General features: G+C 35.8%; 1 protein-coding gene across 2 annotated transcripts in view; it reads right to left on the bottom strand.

Moving 5' to 3' along the window:
• ANGPT1 (angiopoietin 1) overlaps window positions 1-14,291 on the bottom strand; it is a 255,541-nt gene that overhangs the window by 47,926 nt on the left and 193,324 nt on the right. For both annotated transcript variants that reach the window (XM_062188110.1, XM_062188111.1), the window contains exons 5-6: window positions 12,420-12,547; window positions 4,189-4,290 (exon numbers count right to left, since the gene is read on the bottom strand). In XM_062188110.1, coding sequence (XP_062044094.1) covers window positions 4,189-4,290; window positions 12,420-12,547 — 230 coding nt within the window. The remainder of the gene's footprint in view (window positions 1-4,188; window positions 4,291-12,419; window positions 12,548-14,291) is intronic.

Raw genomic sequence — 14,291 nt, 5'->3', positions numbered from 1 at the left:
TTGCCCAAGGCTACTAAATGCTATCCATGTGGCTGAAAAGAGTTAATATGGTTCCCTAAGTGCCTCATTAAGTAGCCCCATCCAGACTTCCCTCAAAGCAAACATCTTTACAAATCCATAAACCAGATTTTGCTGAAAACAAAGCTCAGATAAAAGACCTTTGTAGGCTTAAAGCCAGTGTTAAGAATCAATAAGTTGCAAACCGTCCATGCTGAAAAAGGTTTAAAAACAATAATGATCATATATAACATATATGTGTAATTCCGTACATTGACAACTTTAACATACTGTTCTGGAAAGCTTACGAGGCAAGAGGCAGACCGATATGATGAGTTGGAGGGAAGAAAGGGGGAAAGGAAGGAGGGATGAAATGCTATTTCTATACTAAATGCCTAGGGAAGAAGCATAGTGCCCAACTGTATACAACAATACATAGGTGAAGGCTGAGAGGAAGGAGCGCATGCCTAGTTCTTTCCTCAAAGGACAGCTACCCTAAGCAGGATTGGCAAGTTCTTCAAAGGCAGGGAACAGGATAGGAGTTGGCATAAGAAGTGTATGTCCATTCTTGGTGGAATTGTGTCATTTTGTCTTTACAGGAAAGAGAAGCTCAGAAGGAAAAATCTGAAGTGCTTTCTACCAAGTGTTTTGATGAATGTTAACCAAGTTATAACATATGATGAACTTTAAAAAATTGTTCAGATTCATTTTTGCCAGAATGCTTCAAGATTTCAGTTTGTTTTCTGGCCATGCAACTGATAAAATTTTCAAGTTTGAATAAAGCGTGATAGCCTTTTTTATTTAAGAAGGGGGTGGAGGGATTAACAAATAAGTTCAGTCTTTTTCTTATAAAGAAAAAAATGCTTTAAAATGTGTATAGCTGTTAACTAGTTCTAAAACATTTATTGTATTGATTACATACTCATTAAGTCAGGATCTCTTACTAAACTAGCCTTGCTTGCCAAGGGAGCAATGCTTACAGTTAATTATTGACTGTTTTGGAAAATCTTCACAAGAATAACTTTATATTCATTTGTCTTTTCTCATTAGTTTTAATAACGTATTTTAGATTTGCCTGAATCTCTATCTTTTATCTGATTCTCAGATGACTTCCTCACATTTCATTTTTATTTTAGTTTATTAGAAATCTATTTATTTATTTCAATGGCAGACTTGTAGGGAGAAAGAGGCATACACAGAGAGAGCGCTTCTTTCACTCCCCAAATGTTTGGAATGGCCAGGGCTGGGCCACACCAAAGCTAGGCGCCTGGAATGCCATTCGCAGCTCTCACGTGGGTACAGTGGCCCAAGACTTGGGCCATCTTCTGCTTTCCCAGGTGCCTAAGTGGGGGACTAGATCAGAAGTGGAGTGGCTGGGACTTGAACAGGCACTCATAGGGGATGCTGGTGTCCCAGGGAGTACTTTAATCCACTGTGTCCCTAGGCTGGCCCCCATGCACCTCATTTTAGTGGTAAAATAATCATGAATTAACGTGGCTCACAAACTCATTCTTTTAACACAGTTAAGTAACTTTTTTAGCCTTTGATGTTTAATCTTGGATAATAATAACTGTTGCATACTGACAGTTCTGAGTCAAAGTCCTTTATGTATATGATTTCTAATCCTCATGACATCGCTCAAGGCAAGACAGGGTGTGGATTTAGTGATTTGAGAAAACTTACTCCTCTTCTAATTGATAGAGTGGAGACTCAAACTGTTAGCATAGACATAATTCAAAGTCCTCTTCCAGAACTATTTCCACCTTCCCAGATGTTTTTAGAATCGCATGGGCAGAATGGGGCCTTAAAATCTATCCTGAAATTCCAATGCTCCTCTTAGAGTATCCTTAAAGATGATAATCAACATTCTACTGAGCTTTTCAGGGTTTACAATACCAGAACATTTCATGTTAGAGAGAATTGATTACCAGAGAGTTTTTTTCATACTTCCCTGGATTCTGTCTCTCTGGAATGTTCCTGCAGTCATTATAGAACGTCCCACAAAAGTGCTAAAATGCAGATTCTAACTCAGTTAAGTCTGGGATGAGACTTCACATCCTGTGTTTCTAATAAGCTCCCAGATGGAGCAAATGCTGCTAGTCCCTGGACCATGCTTCGCACAGCAGGCTATAGGACCACATCCATCCATCCATCCATCCAATTAATTAAAATAGCCATCAGACAAATTCTTGCTTAATCCTTTTTTTTCCAGGTTAAATGGTCTCAGATTTGCCTGCTGTCAACATGATGTCTAGATTCCTCCCATCCTACCTGTAACCTCTGCAATGGGTTCACTTGTTTGAAAACCTCCAGAATTGAAAGTTTATTTCTTTAAAAAAAAAAAGCCTCACCTTTTAATTCCACTCTTTTATAATAAGCTTTGTAAAAAATCAATTTACCTATTTATTGAATTTATTTGAAAGGCACTGAGATAGAGAGATTGTTCCATCTGCTAATTCAATCAATAAATGCCAGCAATAGGCAGTGCTGGACTAGGCTGAAGCCAGGAGCAAGGAACTCAACCCTGGGCTCCAACATGGATGACAGCTATCCAAGCACTTGAGTCATCACCTGCTTCCTCTCAGCATTAACAGGAAGCTTGAATCAGGAACAGAGCTGGGAATCTAACTCAGATATTTCAGTATGGGATGTGGGCATTCTAAGCAGTTTCTTAACCACTGGGTCAAATGCCTGCACCAAAAACTTATTTCTTAAGAGAACTAGATCATGATAGTCATCTGTGAAATCTATGTTTTTTGCATCTCAAAACTACTATTAGGGCAGACTAAATTCATTAATCTGTGTTTTTATATAGCCAACAACACAAAAACTTATACACAAATAAATCTCTTTCAAAAACAATTTATCACTTTTATTCTGTATTGTTAATTTTTAAATATATTTTTCTATCTAGGTAAAAGATTTTTTAGTTATCTCCACAGAATTCTCTTGTTGGCCCTATCCTACCTTTCTATCTTAAGTTATAGTTTATTAAAGACGTTAAGATCCTACCTGTTTTCAGAGTGTTTAATTAAGTATCTCAGATAAATGTTGTAGACACAGTGACATCAGGGGGCCTTCCATTCATTTATTAGAATGCTTTGTAGACCACTGTTTGATCAATTATACAACTACTAATGGGTGAAGTGTGGTATCAATCAATCACCATTTATCCTTGTCTACAAATGGTATTAAGACAAGAATTGTCTAGAAATTTTCAATACAAAAGAAGGAGAATTAGTTCATAAATAGAAAGCTTTCTCTATTACTGTTCCTTGGCATTCAACCAGCAATTTTGATGGTTAATATTATAGGCATTGATTACATGATTATTAGACTATGGATTATATGAATTATCTAATATATTATCTTGTAAAAGTTGATCTGTTTAATCTCTGCTTCTTTCTACAATGGGGATAGTATTAGCTAATAATTTCATACAAAAATTAGATAAGAATATATGTACAGGGAGAGCACATATTAATCTTTATTGATGATGATGATGGTTACAATGATGGTGATGCCTACTGTTACTCTGGAGGCCTCAATAAACCATGTCTCACAATACATAGCCTTGAATACTCCTCTACCTTGAGTCTAGATTGGCCTTGTGATTAATTTCAATCAATATCATGCAGTCGGAAAAACTAACACCACGGCATTTTTTGAGCTTAACAAATTTAAAAAACCTGAAAGCTTTTACTTCTCTGCTTGGGAGATGCCAACTGTCACTTGAGAATTTTAATCATAATCAGAGAAGCCCATGTTAACCATATAAAACAGTAATATTGGAGAGATCTGAGCCACAACCAGCAACAACTTGTGAGCCAGGGGAGTGAGGCAGTTGTTTTCTGCTCCACAACCGACTCCTGCAGAGCTTCCGTACCTTGGTTCTTGTATCCAGCCTGGGTCTGAGTTCTAGCTCCCTCCACCCTTACTCAACTAGGAACAAATCCAGATAATATATAACAATCCACCAGATAATTATAGTAACACACTTTGCATTCTGATGCACACATGGAAATCATTTACTGAATATGATTTATGAGTTCTTTCTGCCTAATGAGACTAACATCATTAATATCTATTTTTTAAGTATCTCAAAACACATCTAAAAATGCAAAGGTTTATCATAACTGAAGACAACCTTTGTGATAAAACATCAAAGAACACTAAATTCTTCCATCTTACCATTTTATATTCTTTCCAGCCTCTTTGGAAATCCAGGCTTCCATCTTCACGATGTTGTATTACAGTCCAACCTCCCCCATTAAGATCCATATTGCAAAAAACCTGAGAGAACAAAGGGAAAATCAAGTGAGAATTATGTCCATTTCATATAAACATGTAATGATCTTTTAAATTAGAAATAGGATAATAGGTCTATAGATTGGAAGAAAAATTACTATGTTGGAAAATGTTAATTAAAATATATTATTGGTATTTCTGTCCAGGGTACATATTTGAATGTTTTTTACTAAATCCTATCAATGACATACAAATTACTTGCAAAAATTTAAATCAGTGAGCAGAAAAACAGACTGTAAAACAGTCAGAAAAATCTTTGTCCTAAACAGAGACAGGCACTTATGCATATTCAGGTTTTAAGTTTCCAGAATTATAGGTTATTTTACTATCAAAATAGATGACTATAAATTTTTATAACTTTAATTGAAATAATAAAGTCCAAACAAAGATTTTAGACAAATAATTTTTTTAAAAATTATATATATTTAACTTTTATATTTTATTGCATATTTACTTCTATGGACTTATATATTATAATAGTTATTCTTGGTTGTTCAGTGCTACAAAATTTGGTCCTCAGCATATGGAGAACACATTATTTGCTTAAATTTTAGTCACAAACAATAAGTAGAGAATATGACATACTGTATTCTTTCTAACTGCGACAAGCATTTCTTTCCCATGTGGAAAAGTTATCCAAATCATTCAAAGACATGCTTATTTCAATTATTCCAAATACAATAGTATTTATTTAGAATTGATTCATTTCCCCCCAGAGTTCACCCAAGGATAGAAACATATTTGTAATAGGATTATCTTTGGAGAGCAATCACTGTAATTGATGTAGTATGAATGTGGCAGCTTGATTATTCAAGGATTGGGCTACGGGGAACACCATTCCCCTAGCAACTGAACACTAAAGCATTTTGAAGGCTGGCTAAAGGTGTGGATATGATGCAACAGCAGCAGACAGTCACAGTGCTAAGCTCTGATTAGAGGAAAAACCTCTAGTGTTTTCCCCAAGGCATTACATTTGGAGCAGAAATAGCTAAAGGGTATGAAAGCAATGGCAAGAGCTGTCATTCAAAGAACAAATTGTCCATGTGCTTCCTCAGAGTGAAAGAAACTAAGATATCCATGTCTATTTGTGAGCATATAAAATAGGACAACTGTTCTCCTGAGGGCTCTGCCTCTAATTTGACAACAGCCACCCACCCAGCATGTCTTCATTATCCCTAGGAATTGACTAACCTCCAAGATTATAAATTTGAATTCCCCTCCCTTTCCCTAGGTTCCCCCTCTGCTAATCCTTTAACCCTTCTATATCTGCTCTTTGTCCTCAACTCAACCTCTGTTAATCTGTCACCATTCGTAATTCTTATTTATTCATTCACTTATTTTTCACTCAGCAAGCATTGTTGGGCACTGATTCTGTTACAACTGGGGATATTATGATGAATAAAGTATGGCTCATGACCTCAAAATGACTCAGTCTTTGGAGAGTCACTACTCCTAGGATTAAGGAGACATTAGACATCAGAATTTTAAACTCCATAACCTAAAGAATGACAGGCAGTGATCCAAATGAGAAATTTAAGCAAAAGAGATAACAAATGAGAGAAGAAAATGATCATGATTTCAGACACCAAATGGTTAAGGGAGCATGGACATCCAAAATGAAGTTTTTTGAACAGTTATCGATGCTCTACTAGATGAAGACTGAGGACAAAAATACAGATAGGAGTGTAAAGGAAAAAGAAAGGAATAGTTGGGGTGGGCATTTGGCCTAGCAGTTAAGATGCCAGTGAGAATACCTTTGTCTTCAGAGTGCCTCTGTTAAGATACTCAGCTCCAGCTCTTGACTACAGTTTTCTGCTAACGCAGACCCTGAGAGGCAGCACAAATAAGTTAAGTAACTGAGCTGCTGCCAACCACAAGGGAGTCCTGGATTGAGTTCTTGGTTCCTGGCTTTTCCCAAGCCCAGCCCTGGCATTTAGAAGGCGAGAATGCTCTTTCTCTCTATTGCTTTCTAGCTCTCCCCTTGTCTCTCTTGCTCTCTGCCTCTCCTTAAATAAAAACATTTCTAAGTTAAAGAAATGGTAATCAGTATATTATGCTTGTTAAGTGACAATAATTTAAATACTTTGTGTGCATGTTGTAGTTTTATCTCACAATAATCATATGAAGAAGGTATAATATTATTTTTATTTCACTAATTAAAAAATAGTGACGTTTAGGGCATTTCAACAACTTACCAATGGTTATATTGATTTTAATTAGATGAGAACTGGATTTAGGATTTAAGCCCTATTACAGAATCACTAGGAGAAATATGCTTGAAAGGAGTAATTCATGGCATGAAGATGGGTGCATTATTGAAAGAAATAAAAAAAAGCTGTTAAGAAATGTTTCTGTGATGAGGGAGGCAGGTTCAAGAACGGGCTTTGCTGAACAACTGTTACAGACAACATGCATTACTAACTTTTAGATGGGCAGATATTTTATTTGCTGCTATCCACAGTGCCTAGAGCATTATTTAGTAATGAATACTGAACAAATATTTGTTGCTTAACTAGAAATGCAATAAAGTTAAAGTAAGGAAATTTAAGTAACGGAAGGCAAAGAAAGTTGGAGATGGATAATAAGTTCAGGTGGTGGTTAACTTAATGTTCCAGAAAAGTAAGATAAATAAAGATGAGGAAAATAAATGTGTACATTTGGAATAAACAAGCCACTAGTGACCTTGGACAGTGAGATTGCAGGATTCCTGTGAGAATAAAATCAGATGGCAAAGCTTAAAGAACTCATGGTAGTAAATCAAAAAAGGTGGCCAACATGGACTTTTCTGATGCTACTTAAGCCATAATACCAGGAAGTGAGAGTATCAGGCAACATTTTGCTAGAGGAAACTAATATTCAATTAAATTTTATTCTGCCCTGACTGGTTAATCTTTCTTTCTTGTTTGTTTTTTGTTAAAGCATATTTTTTATTTCCCAGTGGACACTGATTGCTTAAAGTTGGTCAGACTCTGTTTGTTAGGCTGTAAAGTCCAGGCATGTGCCCAGGCAAAAGAATTGCTATATTAATAAATATGGATTGTATAGGGAAAACTGTGCTGCAGGGATGTTTACTGCTGTCATCTAGGTTTTTCCAATTGCATAGTACTTTCTTTTAAAACCACTCCCAGATTTTTGAAAAGGACAACTTTCTTTGGAAATTAAAGCAACCAGTCCCTTGAAAATGTTAAGGACTGAAGGGATGGCATCTTAGATAAGCACCCAGAGAAAGCCAGAACTCTGTGAGGGGACAGAAAATACCCAGGGAGATGACTGGGTTGGAACCTGAGGTGCAGACAGGTTAGGAGTTAAATATGTGTCACAATTCTTACTAATAGCACCGATGATAATCAGCCGCCATCTGTGAAGACAGGGCACAATGGAGCTAAATGACACATTGGTCCCATTCGCACTCTTCAATCTTTTGCGAGGATTAAATGAGCCAATATATGGAGATTTTTGAATAGAATAGAATAGAATAGAATAGAAATTGGTCTGTAATAAAGATTCTCATTATGCTTTACCTCTTAGATATATTTTGTATTATGTATTATATTATATAAAGTAATTTTAAAGATATTACTCTTATTACATATTATAAAGCTATATAATATTTCATATTTGTTATTTATAATTTATTATGATTAATATGGAATATATAAAGCCAGGATATGTTGAAGTTCAATAACTTTTCCTTATGATTACAATTATGGTTACCAACTTCTAGTTAATAATACTGGCATCACAAATCCTTAAACAAGCTATTTTTTACCAATGTTAAATTTAGAAGTTGAATTCACTTTAGCCAACTCCCGCACCCCCCCAAAAAAAACTTTTCTACTTTTCTGCAGAAGAAAAATAAAAATCATATGCTTAACAGACGAAGAAAGCTAAGGAAAATAGATGGTCGGTTTCAGACCCACTTGAGACCTGAAAGGACGTGGAAAGTTCACTTGCCACTGTTGTGTGGTCTGTGCTGTTGGCGGTGTCCTGCTTGTGGACATGACCCTTACTATGCCTGATGCATTTACTGATCGGATAACCTGGCTTTAACTCTAACCAAGGGAAGAATGAACTGGCTTCCATCCCAGGCAGGGTCAAAGCTTTCAAGCATTAAACACCTTTTAACGTTATGTGGGGTTTAAACCCAAACAAAAAGGAGAAATCTGATTCACATAGTTTTTATGCCTTTATTCTCCAGACAAGTTGGAGTACTTACACTTGTGGACACTGATTTTTTTCTTTAAACTTAAATGAAAAGGACTCAACTAATTTGTTATAGTCCTTTTGCAAGAATTAGGAGAATTATGAGTTCAAATAAAATTAATATTTTATAATAAATGTTATGATTTCATGATTTGTTCTTTTGGAGGAAAGTAAGCCGACCATAGAGTATTTGGTTATAGAAAATTATAAAATGAATGGAAAAATCCTGTTTCCTACTAGTATATGTTGAAGAGAATTCAGAGAGGAAAGTAACCACAAGCCATTAATAATATGAAACAGAAAGGAGAAATATAAAGATCTTAATTCTCATTTTCTATCTGTTTGAATAATTAATCCTAGAAACCCATCTTTGGTTTCCACATTATATTTGAAAAGATACTTTCCCAACTTTTGCAGACATCCATTTTGTGGCATGGAACAATGCCAGCCAAACAACTGCATAACAGTTCTGTTACACATGTAACTCTTACTCTACCATAAAGATCCAAATTTCTGCTAATTTGTTTTTTCAGATGTCTTAAATAGCTCAGGTTTTACTATTTGGACCATATCCTATATCATAAGTATTTGGTCATCCTCTTTTGTTTTTTCTATTGGTTGTTTAGGGTTTTCTACCCTTGATAGGGCTTTGGAAATCATTACAAGGGCAAACCAAAAGCTAAGCAAACCCAAGGGTAGCACTGATGTCTGTATCTACAATGTGCTTAAAAGGGGGATATTGTAAAGACGAATTTTCCTAGCACTTTTTTAAAAAAATAGAATTAAGAGAATACCGATGATCTATATCAAAATAGGAGAAGAAAATGAAATTATATGATATTAAGGAGTGAGGGTAATTGTGATTAGATCATGGATCAATTTATCTAATTTCTAACAATGAACCTTTGCCTACATGACTTATGCCACCTATGTGTTTATTGCTCCCTGGAATGCTACAACTTCAGCCATTATTAAAAAAGATAATTATCCTGGTTAGCCCTCTGGTTAATACGACTCCATTAAGTCAGATTGCTTTGTTTCAAAACCAGTGTTGACTATTTACTAAGTATATGGTTTGGGCAAGTCATTTTTCTAAAATGAGAACAATGAGAGGATCTGTGTCACCACATCAAGAGTCAGTGAGTGTGTACGTGCACGTGTATGTGTCTCTGTGTGGATAAAATACAGATAAAAGAAAGCTTTGAATAGGACCTGGCAAATGAAATACTCAATACACTGAAGCAGAGAAATATACCCTCCAGATCTGTTCTAGACTGTGAAAGAGGACAGGGTGGTCTTCTGCCCTGACAAAAGCCGCAGTTTACAAGCTGCTTGTTTGGCAATTTCATCTCAAAATGTTTCCAACTAGAGTTGAGCTGTGATAACATTGGAACTAAACTTCAAGGAGTGATCAAAACTTGACTCAAGGTTGTGCTGCCTGCTTCCCCATGGGCCACATGGTAGGCCTGGCAGTGGGGTTTAAAAAAAAAATTAAGAAGTGTGTTGGAGCTGTGGCAAAGAAGACTAAGCCTCTGCTGGGTGCTGGCATCTCACATGGGCTCCAGTTTGTGTGCTGGCTGCACCTCTTCTGAACCAGTTCCCTGCTAATGGCCTGGGAAAGTGGACAAATTGGTCCAAGAGCGTGGGCCCCTGCATGCATGTGGGAGATGCAGAAGAAGCTCCTGGCTCTTGGCTTTAGATCTCTCAGCTCTGAATTACGGCAATTTGGGGAGTGATCCAGCGGATGGAAGACCTCGCTCTCTGACTCTACTTCTCTCTGTAACTCTGCCTCTCAAATAAATAAATAAAAATCTTTAAAAAAAAGTGTGAATGTCTTCAACCTGAAAACTTTGAAATTGATATTATTTTTATATTCATATCCATCATGGAAATATTAGAGATCTAAAAGGAGGGTCACATCATATTGTTAGTTAACTCTGTTTTTATACAAACTTTTAGTGGAACTGACACTAATAAAAAGATTCTTTGAGATCTCAGGTAGACTATAGATAAGTAGAATATTTAACTTTTTGAAACTGCCATTCCCTTGGGGCAGTTTCTTACCTACTTTATATGTTATTTGCATGCTGTGTATACATCTGCTTGTGTGTGTGTGTGTGTTTGTGTGTGTATGCTGAATTTAAGTTCAAGTATGATTTTAGGATATGGAAAAGGCTCCTCCTACAATAAATTACTCTCATCTCCTCACTTTCAAACCCATTTTATCTTTATAGTTTGTTTGTTTTTTAAGCCTTGGAACACTTGATTCCATGACCTCTTGCTCAGAAACCCAAAATGAACAAGTGATTTGATGAAACCACATTTCTCTGGTGGGTGGCCAAGGTCGCCATGGACAGATCTGTGCCTGCTGCCTTTCCTCCTGCCTGGGCTCGCTCTTCCCTGAATCTTCCTCAAGAAGAAAATTGAAGACTTCTTTTGAGAAGAAAAATTTGGCCCAGCAAAGGGGACTAGAGACAGTGAACTAATTTAAACCAGAAATCCTTAAGGAAATTAGGAGACAGAGGACACTGGTAGAAGGAGAACTAGATCTGAGCAGACCTTGAGAAGGATCCAGACTCACTATGTTGGCCATTAAGCGACATCTGGCAAATTGATTACCAACATTCATTTCCCTTGTTTGGCAAAGAAGACTAACAATCAGGAATCAGTAAGACTAAGTAACTTGGATTTACATATTATATACTACATAGAAGTATTGCTATGATCCTCAGCTGGTTATTTACTCATTTACTCATTCCAACACATGTTTGCTGAGGACTTACTAAGTGCAAGAAACCATGCTACACTTCAGGAAATCAGAATTAAAAAAAAAAAAAAAGCAGAGCCCCTGCCTTGCAGAACTCTTGGTAGTGAGAAAGTGTCCCAATTTGCTCCAGGTTGGGGCACAGGGGAAGGGACAGGGGAAGGCCTTCTGGGAGCATCTGCCTATGACCCAGAGGAAATGGGAGGGAACAATAATTCAGGTGAGGCAAAGAGCAAGGAGAGCTTTTCATCCGTCAAGGCCACAGGCTGTGCTCTGGGTATCTTGTGCTGAGTTAACACTTTTACCTGTTGAAGAGCTGGACTGCTGCTTCTCATTGCATTCCTTTTGGCTGTTCTACCTCAAAGCTCCCCATATACCCTGCTTCAGATGCATGGATGGGTTTTATCACTATACATCTACTTTATTTTGAAACAATCTATGAAATTGTTGATTTTTAATACACTGGAAACTACTGCCTTCTGTCTCTGTCTAGTAAGTGATGAATGACACCCACTGAATTGTATTGAAAGCATGGATGGTTGATTTAATGATTAAAATAGGGGGGCAGTATTTAAAGGAGATGTGACAGCAGGAAGATAGGATTCGCTTACTTCAGTTTATTCTAGGTGCAGTTCAACATATGGATGAACCTGATGCCCTAACATATACTCTTTTATGTAAATATGGAAAGCAAATCCTTCTAAGATTGTAGGTTGAGAAAGGATATTTTTTTCTACCCTCCTAGTGGTGATTCTGCAAATATTCAGAATAAGTTCCCTGCTCCCTGCCCACGATGTTTGGAGAGTAGATAATGTGCAGTCTTTGCGTTCTTTGGACTTCAGAAGATATCTACCTCACATTCTCAAGGTGGATGTGGCCCTGGCATTGCAACCTCTATAAGATAATCACTTACAAGCAATAAGACATCCACGAATAGCAGAGAAAAAATTGTATGGAAGAAGGATGGGATGGATGTCAGTAAATAGAGTTTTCATCTTTATAGACCTGGGAAATAGAGTATTTCTGGGAGAAAAGAGCTCAGGCATATGTATACTTCCAGCTTAACAAGTCCACAAATCAATCTGATTATCCAGCAGTTCAACCAGGATCTGTTTTACATCTTGTAAACAAACACTTCTGATTTTACCTTTTTGGGTTCTGGCATATTATTAATATAAATAGTGTAGATTCCACTTTTATTAAAACCAGCTTGGTATACATCTGCACAGTCTCTAAATGGTTTCTCTTCCTCTTTTTTTCCTCCCTTTAGTAAAACTGCAAAAAAAAAAAAAATGATTGCAATATGTGAAATATTTGAATACGAATATCAGTACCATTAGTTCCCAAATGGACTCCAAGCATATGTAAGCATTTCTTCCCCAACTTCATAACAAAGGTCAATATTTCATTCATTGAATATTTCATTCATTGAAAAATCAATCACAATGACAATACTTGATTTTTAGATGACTTAGAACATTACAAAACTAAAGGAAACTGTTGTCACGCAATTTATAACTGAATACTTCTATTTTATTTAATTTCTTCATTCTTCTTTTTTCTGTATATCTTTTCCAAAATATCAAATCAAAAGACAAATGACCTGGTTGTGCAGCAGATTCAATTGGTAGTGATTATGTCAATGTTTCCTAAAAGGTTTGTAAGGCATTAACTATATTTCATAGGAAAGTTGAAAACAACAAATACTTTTTGAAGGAGGAAGAAATTAAGACAAATTCAAACAGAAAAACACAGTAACAAGCTTACAATACCAAAAATAGATAGTGCTGTTTCTCTCTGGGTTTAGATTGAAGAGCTACTAAACTTTTTTTTAACCAAAAAATATAAAGAACAACAACAACAAAAAACAGAAAATAATAACTGTCAAAATAATTAGATTTGAAAAGTAAAATCATTTTGATCCAATTAATTACCAAGAAAAAAACTGTTAGTAAACTTTTATTTTTATTCAGTGCCCTGAAGTTAAACTACTAGGCAGATGATATATGAATAAAAGAAAAAAAATTGAATGAATTAGACCTTGAAATTTAGTTAGATAAGAGGAAAGGTCACAATAAGGACTGGAAGTGAAGTGAAGACAGGAAACGTAATTAGGTATAGTCGCTATTGAGAAGAACTTTTATTTTATTCAGTGAGCCTTATCCATTAAATTCTCATGGATGAAATAAAAATACAAACACATATTTAATAGATTCTAACTAAAGATACATGCAATATAGTTAGAAAATATTTAAGACATTGTTTTCTAATAAATGTATATTGTTTTATTAATTGATTTTATTCTACCCTTTTCTAGAAATTAAGATTATTTTGTAAACTTGCTCTTAAAGTTTCCTATTATTTAATAAATATCGCCTTCAATCACTTTGAGTCACACTGGTCTATCATAACAAAAATGTTAAGGTAAACTATGAATCAATACTTTTAGAATAGTTTTAAATGTTCTATAAACTGCTAGCCTTACTTAAACTTTAGCTGAATAATGCTTATTGCAGCTAATAAATAATCTAATCATTGTGGAATAAATTTCTATCTCAATATAAACATTTCAAATTTTTAAAAATACTGAACTATGTTTCAAGAAAATGAAATATCCATGACTGATATAACACTTAATAACATCACAGTTTTCCATATAGTCAAGATATGCACTAGAGGCTTTACCTAGTATGTTAATAATTACATCTAAATACCACACACACACACACACACAAGGATGTAAAGAAACACCAATGAAAATTTATGGTCCCTGGAGAGGATAAAAAACACAGGAAAATGTGGTCAACAGAAACCCATGGGTAAGCCCATTTTTCTCTCTTGGGTGAGAGATGGAGAAAGTCATTTATCGAAGAAGAAAATGCTTCTCTCATGCAATGTACCACTTCCTGCCCTCCGTCACTCAGTTATGTGTGCTGTGTGTGTTCCTTCCCACGTCTCTGCCACTTCCCCTCCCCTTGGCCACTGCAAGATGTGGGTGAAGGGGCTACTGATGGGAATG

Source organism: Lepus europaeus, chromosome 4 (assembly GCF_033115175.1).
Source record: "Lepus europaeus isolate LE1 chromosome 4, mLepTim1.pri, whole genome shotgun sequence".
Lineage (NCBI taxonomy): Eukaryota > Metazoa > Chordata > Mammalia > Lagomorpha > Leporidae > Lepus > Lepus europaeus.
Note: the sequence above shows the minus strand (reverse complement) of the source record. Positions and strands in the feature narration are given on the sequence as shown.